Below are 10,515 nucleotides of genomic sequence, written 5' to 3' on the forward strand. Positions count from 1 at the left end.
ATTGCAGCAGGTACAGCATTTGCCTTGCACGAGGCTGATCTGGGTTTGATCCCCGGCAACTCATATGGTCTCCCAAGTCCTAAAGGAGTAATCCCTGAGTACAGACCCAGGAGTAAGCCCTGAGCACTAACAGATATGGCTCCCAAAACCAAAATAAATAAAATTGTGAATTGGTGGGTGGCTGCTTAGGGCTGAGGGGAGTAAAGAGATAGTACAGGGGATAGTATACTTGTCTTGTAGACAGTTCACTCTGGTTCATGGTTCAGTCCCCAGTTCTGTACAGGGTCTTTGGATGTCACCAGCAGGAATGATCTTTGGCAACTTGAAAAGCTTGCTTCCATGTCTGGGTTTAATTCCGTGGCAGAATGCTTGCCTTGCATATATGAGGTCCTGGATTTAGTTCCTGACATTATACCATTATACACACACATACACACACACACACACACACACACACACACACACACACGCGGGGGGGGGGGGGATAAAGGTGGGGGAGGGAAAAGAGAGAGAGAGAGAGAGCACAAACTAGGAGAGACAGTACAGCAGAAGATAAGGTGTTTGCTTTGCAAATGGCTGATCCCTGTTCAACTCTCAGCACCACATATGGTCCCCAGAGCCGTACCAGCAATGTGGTTTTTTTTTTTTTAGCTTTTTGGGTCACACCCAGTGATGCACAAGGGTTACTCCTGGTTCATGCACTCAGGAATTACTCCCGGCGGTGCTTGGGGGACCATATGGGTTGCTGGGAATCGAACCCAGGTTGACCACGTGCAAGGAAAATGCCCTACCCGCTGTACTATCACTCCAGCCCCCAGCAATGATTCTTGAGCACAGAACTAGGGTTAAGCCCTGAACATAGGTGAGTGTGGCCCTAAAACCAAAATTCAAACAAAAACTCTCCTCTGAAGGCAATTGACAAGGCTCTGCCCCTTCCTGGAAAGGAGAGCAGAGGAGGCGTAAGATTGCAGGTCACAGACCAGGGGAGCCGCATTTAGAATCACAGCCAAGCTTCGTTGTTGAGTGACCTTCGAGAATGAACTTCTCTAACATTTTCCACTCCCAACCCCTTCCCCACAAGAAACTCAAATGCAAGCCTGGGTCACAGAGGTACATACACAACCCAGCAAATTGTGGCAATAACTTTATTTGAAGATTTCCCACTGCCTCCACATTCAGCTCTACAATTCCATCAGCCACGTCCCCCAGTGGAATGAGCCAGGCACCAGGCCACTGGAGGCCCTTGGCTCTCCGATAGAGCCCGCTAGGAATGACGTGGGGGAATGAAATCTGGGAAATGTCAGCAGGGCAACATCAGACGGTATCTGAAAAAGAGAGGGAACAGGGGCAGGTGGGGCCAGCATATTACAGCCTCCAGCCCCAACCCCAAGGGTTCAAGACCTCACCTTCTTTCCTTTCATCCCTCTTCTCCCCAACTCCAAAGGTTCCAGGTTGAGGTGGGTAAGGGGGCTTCTCTGGCCTGGAAGGAGAAGCCACAGGGCTTCCACGCTGGTTCTGGGACAGGAGGGTAAGAGACCCCTTCCGGTCTCCACCCAGACTGTCCCAGGCGAGGGAGGCTGCTGTGCCCCAGGACTCATGCTAGAAGCAGGTTGTGAGCACATGCCCCCTGCAATAACTCCAAGAGTTTGGCCAGAAAATGTGGGACAGGCCTCTGGGGATGTCCCTCACAGGGCAAACAAGGGCCCTGGCCAGTCTCCCGTAGCCGGGACCCGAGAGATTCCAGCAGGCGCTGGAGCCGGAACGCTGCTAGTGCCACGGAGGGGCCCTCCTCAAATCCAATTACAGACAGCTCCAGCCGGAAGCAGCCCAGTGTCTCAGCAGGACACACCTGTGGGGACAGAGGGACCTGGTGTCTCTGGGCCTGATCCCAAGTCCCCCACCCCACAAGGCCTCTGACTCAGGGCCTGGGATAAGCTTCTTCACTTCTTTGCTTTTTGGATCACACCCAGCGATGCTCAGGGATTACTCCTGGCAGTGCTCAGGGGACCATATGGGACGCTGGAAATCGAACTCAGGTCAGCCGTGTGCAAGGCAAATGCCCGACCCGCTGGCTATCGCTCCAGCCCCAGGATCTCAGCTTCTTCAACAAACTAAGTTCTGGGTGATCCTGACCCTCAGGGCTGACACAGGCCCTTCCAGTACAGAGTTGAGTCAGGAAAAGTCATTCCTGAAGCTGGAGTGAGCGTAGGGTCAGGCATTTATTTGCCTTGCATGTGGTCAATCTGGGTTCGGCCCCGCAATCCATATTGGGTTCCCCCTGAGCTCTCCAGGAGTGATTCTCTGAACACAAAGCCAGGAGTAAGCCCTGAGCAAAAACAAAAAAAGAAAAAGTTGCTTTTTTTCTCCCAATCCTGCTAGGGCCAGAGACAGCACATGTGGATGACCGTGGTTCAGTTTTCCACACAGTATAGGGACTTGCATCAGGAGGGACTTCTGAGCATGGAGTTAGGAGGAAGTCCTGAGCATCGCTGGGAATGGCTCAAAACCAAAACCAAATCAAACAACAAAAAACCCTCAAAACAAAATAAAACAAAACAAAAACAGAAACAAAAAGACACCACTTCCTTAAAATAAAAAAGAGAAAAAAGAAAAAAGAAAAGAAAAAGAAAAACCTGGGCTGGTGGGATATTCCAGTGGGTGGGGCACTTGCCTTCCACATGGCTGAGTAGGTTTGGATTCCCCGCCCAGCAACTCATAAGGTCAATGGTCTTTTGAGCACCACCAGTAGTAATCTCTGAAAGCAGAGCCAGGAGTAAGTCTGAAGCATCACTGGATGTGTCCCCAAAATAACAACCAAAAAAAAGAATAGAAAATCACGGTGTTTCACTAATAATTTTTTTTTAAAAAGTAGGAAAAAAGGGGGGCTGGGAAGAAGAAACTACAAACTACAGACTATACAAAACTACAAAAAGGAAAAACACAGCCTTTTAAGCCACCATTTCTAAAAGTATGAGCGCTCTGCCCTCTGCTGGAACGGAACAGATAATAAAGACAAAAAAAAAAAAAAAAAAGACCCTTGAATAAAGACACTCCAGGCAGGATCAGCCTGTCTCCAACAGTCCTTGCAGGATCAGCCCTATGCAAGTGTCACTCCCAAATACCATGGCCAAGTGTAATGCAGGGCCTGGCGTGTGGAGCAAATGAGTTGCTGTCCTTAAAGCATTCAGATCCCAAGCCCAGAACAAAGAAAGCTTGGGGGCGGGGCAGGGACCATCCTCCTTCTCATTGGCTGTCATCAAGCTTCAGTCACTATTCCAGAGTAGTGACCAGATAGAGCTGTCAAGGCTGGAAGTTGGGGCAGGACTGGGACAAAATCTCACCCCACGGTTCTGCGCCTCCCCAAGCCCCTATTTCTCGCTTTCTTATGGAGGTAACGCCACACTCACCGAGAGATCATTTGGGGTGTAGAGCGTGCCATCATTCTTGTTTCCCTGCAATTTTGAGGGCGGAAAGAGAATCAGACCTTGGAGGGAGACTGCAGAGAAGATTCATTTCTTCCCCTCCACGCCCAGCACTGAGGGAACAGTTCGCTGACCACCTCGTTGAGCATTTCCAGGTAGGATCCAAACCTCCAAACAATAGATCTTGGAAGAAAAATCTTGGCCCTTCCTCACATACACCCCACTCCACTCCACCCCTCAGCTAGTTTGCCACGGCATCTCCCTTCCTCACCAGCATCTTCATGATGGCGAGGAGGAAGTAGAAAGGCTCTTTTGGGCAGAAGGATGATCCGAGAACCCTTAAGGGCCACACCAGCAGGAGGATGGTCCAGAGAGCCCACATGGGTACTCTGCCCACCCCCAGGTTTTATCTGGTCCCAGCCTGGGGTCCTGGAAGAGAGAGAGAGACAGGCAGAGAGAACAAGCTGGGAGACAAGTGGGTGAGGTGAATGCCCACTGTCTAGCTCCTGTCCATCCATAGCTCTTCAGAGTGTGCCTTCAAGGAGCCACGGAAGATAGTGACTCTAGAGCAGGTGAGAGGGCTCCTTTTCCCCATCCCCTCCCCCACCCCAAAGGAAGATTCCAGACATAGCAAGGGGCTGAAGACAGATCTAGCTCCAGCCTGGGAGTGTCACAGGTGAGAATCCCATCCTGGGGTCTGCCTTGGGCCAATACCTGCCTAGGGCTTTATCAGTTATCTCTAGGTTCCTACCTGGGTGTCTTCAGCTTCTAATTCTACGCACCTACCTGTCCTGACTTCGCTGCCTGGTTGGCTGCCTGGTTGACTGTCTGGTTGGCTGAGGTCATCTGGAACTGACCTGTGGTCTTTGGTCTTTCTCTTTCCTCCTGTCCTGGTCCCTTTGTCTTTCTCCTCCATGGGGCCTGTCTCTTCCCCTCTGTCGAGGTCCCTCCAGTTTAGTTAGTTTCTGCTCCCCACCTCCCTCCCCCACACCCCTCTCCCTCTCACCCTTTGGAAGCTGGACTCTGGGACCTCGAGTCCTCTCCTCCCTTGGGCCCCAGATCCACCCACCTATCTCCACCCTAGCTGCTTCCGCACCTTCTAGACACACCCCAGGGAACCTTTGAGCCTAGACCCAGCCTGTGAGAGAAACTGAGGCAGCCCAGAGAGGGTAGCCTTTAGGTGGAAGGGCTGCATTCCCCAGGGAAGGGAAATGCTTTGGGAAATTCACTTTTGAGGTTTCTCAGTGGGACTGGGGATGGGATCGGCAAAGGCCTAGAGAAAGGAGTTTAGGGAGCTTCTGAGGAAAAAGGGTTACCGGGTAGGGTCAGGAAGAAGAGTATTGAGGAGGGAGTCGGGGGTGGGGCTTGGGGGACGCTAAGGGGAAGCGAATTCCAGGAGGCAGTTGCTGGGAGAGGAAAATTGGGGGAAAAGTTACGTTTTGTTTTTTTATTTTGCTTTTGGGGCCACACTCGGCTGTACTTAGGGATTACTCCTGACTCCTGATTACATATTAGTGGGGATTATACCGGGGTAGGTTGCGTCCTGGACAAGTGCCCGCCTCGCTGTTCTATCTCTCTGGGTTTCCCATAGGAAAGATTCTTCTAGGAGGAAGGAATCTAGGGGCGGGCGAATACTGCCCAGGTAAAGGGGTGGCAGGTGCCCCTAGACTTTAAAGTGGTGGGCGGGGCGGAGTTTTTCTTAAAAAAAAAAAGTAAAAACCGAAGCTGACCAATGAGAACTGAAAACCGAAGAACTAGCCCATCTTCGACGTTTATTTCCGCCTCCCTCGCTTAGACACGCCCTTTCCGGCACTCAGATCCCGCCTCCTCCGCTCTAGGAATCCGCCTTTCCACGTCTGGCGGAAGTCCCGCCCCTGGCTCCTTCGGGAGCCGTAAAGCTCTCCTCTGTCGCGACGCAGCGTTCAGGGCGCCTGCGCAGACCCTGAAAAGCCGCTTGGTTGGCCCCGCGCTTTCCTTTTCCGGTTGCAGCACCGCGCGGTGAGGAGCTCTTGTCTACACTCGCTGCCATGCCATCTAAGGGACCGCTGCAGTCCGTGCAGGTCTTCGGACGCAAGGTGGGCCGGGATCCCGAGGGCAGGGGCCAGGGGAGGCCGCGGCATGGGCTGGGCCGGGGTCCGGGATCGTTCTGGCGGCCGGACCCGGGACCGGGCGCTCACGTGGCTCCGCTGTCTTCTTCTTTTGCAGAAGACGGCCACGGCCGTGGCGCACTGCAAACGGGGCAATGGGCTCATCAAAGTGAACGGGCGTCCCTTGGAAATGATCGAGCCGCGCACGCTGCAGTACAAGGTACTGAGACGCGGGCGTTTGGGCTGGGTGGAGGGGTCGGGAGACGAAGGCGTGGGAAGAAGTGGGTTCCGATATCAGTGGATGGCGGGGCCTAAGGAACCTGCTCTCAGCCGTAAGACTTCGGGAGCCAAGCCAGGACTGGCGAATTCTGAATTGAGGGAAGAGACTTGGATTTGAGTGGCAGGAAATATAGATGTTATTTTAAAAAGAAGCTCTGAAAGCGGGGCTCTCTGGAAGCCGGCTTAGGTGGTAGCAAGTGGGACCTTCGTCTTTGTGACTCAGTTACTAGCGTCTTATTGGTAACTTATCTTCACCTCTGGGATATGATCCCTTAGGAGAGGGGTCTGTTTTGTTCCTCAAAAAATTGCCCCCTAGTTAGAAGATGTGGAAGTCGTACGTGCTGTATCCATATTAAGAGCACGAATGGGTCTGAGGTCTGTTGGGTGTGACTGTGGGGGTGGGGTTAACCCACTGGAAAGTTTTAGGAAAGAAAGAAGGCCTTTGGGATGGCTGCCATTTCTGTCAGGGCTTCATCGCGTGTAAAACAGGGCTAATACTTGTCATGAAGTGTGTTCCTCTAGGAGCAGGTGGAATGGGACGCTGGGAGGGGGAGACGGAGACCGCACCGTTAAATCTTCTGTCTGGGGGGCTTCCGGGTGGCAGCTTGGGGAGTGTCGCAGCTTAAGGTTCTTAAGCAGACTGACAGCTTTGTACATTCAGCACATTGAGGACTGGGGAGGTGGCTATGACCAATACCAGACAGTGCCAAGGAGGCTGGGCAGGGCACCCCAGGAAAACCTCAGACAGGGTGGGAGGGACAGGGCCAGCTTCCCTGGGTAGAACAACTGAGGCCCTCATGGGTTTGCATGTCATACTAAGCCTAAACAAATACTAGTTTAAAACTAGTATTCCTATGCCCAAAACCATTTGGAATTTGTTTTCTTGGAGGCGAGCTCAGGGTTTCTTTTGGCTGTACACTTTGGGATTCGTCCTAGCTGTGCTTAGGGGCCATAAGTGTTGCAGGGCACTGCTGTATGTGAAGCAAATGCTCTACCCACAGTACTATTGTTCCAGCCCCAGTGTAGTACTGTTTTTGTTTTTGTTTTGCTTTTTGGGTCACACCCAGTGATGCTCAGGGGTTACTCCTGGCTCTGCACTCAGGAATTACTCCTGGTGGTGCTTGGGTGACCATGTGGGATACCAGAGATCAAACCCGGGTCAGCTGCATGCAAGGCAAATGCCCTACCCGCTGTACAATGGCTCCAGTCACCAGTACTGTTTTTAAGAGGGAATGATAGTAGGCCCACTTTTATTATTTTCGGGTTTCAGGAGCCATATCCATGGGCCTCTGGATCTGCTCAGGGACTCTTGGCAGGGGGACCATATGGGGTCTTAGGGATCTAATCCGGGTTATCTGTGAGCTGGGCAGTGCCTGTAGTGAGGAGCAGTCAGTGGGAATCTTGAGTGTGGGCGAGGGCACAGATGAGGCAGCCATAGCCTAGGGTGCCTTCAGTGTGGTAGCAGATTTTTGAAGTCTGTCCCCCTTCCTGGCTGTGTGGAGGAACCTAGGGGACAGCCTGGACCTCTTTCTCTGGTGCTTTGAAGCCAGGGTGGCTGAAGCTTCTTGGAGAGAGGAGAAGGCTCAGAGATGTGACCTCAGACCCTGCCCAGATGTACTCTAAAAGCCTCTCCTGGCCCTTCCTCTAGCTTCTGGAGCCTGTTCTGCTGCTGGGCAAGGAGCGGTTTGCCGGCGTGGACATCCGTGTCCGGGTGAAGGGTGGTGGTCACGTGGCTCAGATTTATGGTGAGTTCCAGGACCTTGGCTTGACGGGTGGGCATTGGCTGAGAGTGAAGCCCCCGTTGCTGGCCTTTTCAAACTTTATAAATGGCTAATTTTGCACATCTTTCTTGCAGCGATCCGCCAGTCCATCTCCAAAGCGCTGGTGGCCTACTATCAGAAATGTGAGTGCCTGTGGGCAGTGAGCAGGAAGGGCAGGCTGTGGCCCAGCTCTACCTGTAGGTTCTCGTCTCTTAAACCCCCGGCCCTGTCTCTCTCCCCAGATGTGGATGAGGCCTCTAAGAAGGAGATCAAAGACATCCTCATCCAGTACGACCGGACCCTGTTGGTAGCTGATCCCCGGCGCTGCGAATCCAAAAAGTTTGGAGGTCCTGGAGCCCGTGCTCGCTACCAGAAATCCTACCGATGAGCCTCTCCTGTGCATTGGGTTCATCTTTATAATAAACGATTGTGGGACTGGAAGCTTTCAAGACTGTTGTACTTTTCTGTGGTGGGTCTTCCAGAGGGAACGTGGGAAGTACCTCTGCCCGCTTCCAGTCGGGTTTGAGCCTTTCCTGTAGCCACCACCTGCTCTGGGTGAGATTAGGCCTTTGGTTGGCAGGGAGCAGACCTGATCATGCTCCTGCACCTCCTGTAGGCTGGGGTGGGCACAGCCAGGGCTGGGAGGTGAACCTGAAAGTTTGCTGGCCTCAGAGGACCACGTGGAATGTTGGGGTGGGCTGGAGTGGTAGTACAGCTGGTAGGGCACTTGCTTTATTGTGGCCAACCTAGGTTCGGTCCTCAGCATCCCATACAGTCTCGCGAGTACCGCCAGAAGTAACCCGAGTATCACTGAATGTGACCCCCAAACGGAACGTACATACATGTTTATATGTATAAATGTGGACATCCTGTATGCAAAGCAATGAAAATGAATATAACCCATCAAGCTATCTTTCCATCCCCTAATGTCAAAAGATAGTTTTTTGGTTTGAGGCCACACAGGTGGTGTTCAGTACTACTGGCTCTGCTCAGGAATCCTTCCTGGAAATGAACCTGACCTAAGCACACACACAACCCAATGAGCAAGTTCACACAAAGAGAAACCCTCTAGGTAAAAACAAGATACTAAGGGCCATGCCTGAATTGGGAAGGCAAGTTTTCTATGGGTGTTTTCAATTTTGTGTGTGGTTCCCAATCTATGCTCTAGGGGATTCAAGCCATTCCTTAATAGTCTGCTAATTAGGCCAGGGACAACAGGGTAGAATCAAGCAGTGCTGGAGGGTATGGGAGGGTGGGTATTCCTCTTGGCACTGTTAAAGGGGCTGTGAAGCCCACAGGGATACAGCAAAATCTCCCTTCCCTGGATTCCCTTGAACTCCAGCCCTAGGGGTCTGGAGACACCCAGTTCAGTCCCTGGCACTGCATATCCTACCACCACTGGGTGGAGCTCAAAAATAAAACATTGCTCCTGATGGGAAGGCCTTGAAACAGGTGCTAGTTAAGAAGGCTGATGTGCCCCAGGACCTCAAGTGCTATTCAGGACTTTTTGTCACTGATGAGGAGAGACCTGTAGGAGGTATCCTTGAGTGGTGGATAGAAGCATTACATGCAGGGTTTGTTTTTTTTTTTCTTCCCCACATCCTGTAATGTTCGGAGACTATTCCTGGCTTTGCTCAAGAATGACTATGTGGTACCAGGGATTTGGTCCTGGGTGGACAGGATACAAGGACCTTAACCCTGTACTATTCGGTCCCTTTGGGGCCATACCCGGCAGTACTCAGGGATTACTCCTGTTTGGGGGACCATATGGGTGCCAGGGATCAAACCAGCCATAGTGCAAGGTAAATGCCCTACCTGCTGTACTCTGGTTCTGGCCCTGGCCCATATGGTGCTGGGGATGGACCCCAGCTTTCTAATGCAAAGCCTGCACTCCAGCTTCTAGTCTTACCCCCATTTTAATCTTTTTACATATGTATTTCTTGGGTTTGCACCTGGTGGTGCTCAGGTACTCCTGGCTCTGGGCTCACTTCTGGTGGGGCTCCGGGGACCATATGGAATGTAGGGAATTGAACCTGGGTAGCTGCAAGAGAGGCAAACGCCCTACCCACTCTACTAACATTCTGGCTCCTTATCCCCATTTTTTTTTTTTTTTGGTTTTCTTTTCGGGTCACACCTGGCGATTCACAGGGGTTACTCCTGGCAGTGCTCAGGGGACCATATGGGATGCTGGGAATCGACCTGCTGTGCTATTGCTCCAGCCCCCTTATCCCCATTCTTAAGGGCAGGATATTTCTGCTTCCTTAGCAGTATTTGCAGTCAACTTGGATGACTTGAACATCTGCCCCAAGTGAGGTTCCACACTCCCCCGTTCTGGGAAGAGTAGCAGAACCTCCATTTCAGTGACGGCGGTGCTCACCGTCCACTTGACCATCCCCTTCCTGACTCAGGTCAGGCACTGTCCTACTAGCGTGGGCCAGTCACGGGGTGGAGAGCTGAAGCTGGCATCAGACAGACATCCCGGGGAGGGCAGCAGCACCCACTGGCTCTCTCTGAGCCAAAGTTGGCTTTGTTGCTCTGAAGGCGGCTTACAAGGGCATCCTGGGAACGGCTGGGACCGGGACTCAAGGCAGAACTGGGCTGGGGGAAAGCGAGCAGAAGGAATGCGGTATGGGGGCCAGAGTCTGCTGAACGCCCATGGTTTTTGCAGCCTCCGAAGATGCCTCAACGGGGGCTCCTGGCTTCCTCCCAGCAGCCCAGCTGGGACGCATCAGGGAAGGCGGAGGGGCCCGTCTTCCCCCTCAGCTGCAGGCCTGGCTGGCTGGCCGCTGCCCCTTTCTCCCTCCTGGCCCGCCTCCTCAAATACCGGGCATTCCGGCGCCGCTGGGAGCCGGGGCCGGCTGGGAACTTTCCTTCAGCTGGGAATGTAGGGCTGGGGGTAGCCGGGAATGTGCAGCTGGGGTGGAGGAGGGGAGGGCCCGCCCTTCACTGCACGAGGAGCAGCCACAG

The 10,515-nt window shown here is 52.9% G+C and overlaps 1 protein-coding gene across 1 annotated transcript; it reads left to right on the forward strand.

Annotated features, from left to right (window-relative positions):
- The first annotated feature begins 5,337 nt into the window (after nt 1-5,337).
- RPS16 (ribosomal protein S16) lies at nt 5,338-7,989 on the forward strand. Its single transcript, XM_056136583.1, has 5 exons — nt 5,338-5,497; nt 5,628-5,729; nt 7,437-7,533; nt 7,644-7,691; nt 7,791-7,989. The coding sequence occupies exons 1-5, from the start codon at nt 5,450-5,452 to the stop codon at nt 7,934-7,936; spliced, it is 441 nt and encodes a 146-aa protein (XP_055992558.1). The 5' UTR covers nt 5,338-5,449; the 3' UTR covers nt 7,937-7,989.
- The last annotated feature ends 2,526 nt before the right edge of the window (nt 7,990-10,515 follow it).

This window comes from Sorex fumeus, unplaced genomic scaffold (genome assembly GCF_029834395.1).
Source record: "Sorex fumeus unplaced genomic scaffold, SorFum_2.1 ptg000122l, whole genome shotgun sequence".
NCBI classification, from domain to species: domain Eukaryota; kingdom Metazoa; phylum Chordata; class Mammalia; order Eulipotyphla; family Soricidae; genus Sorex; species Sorex fumeus.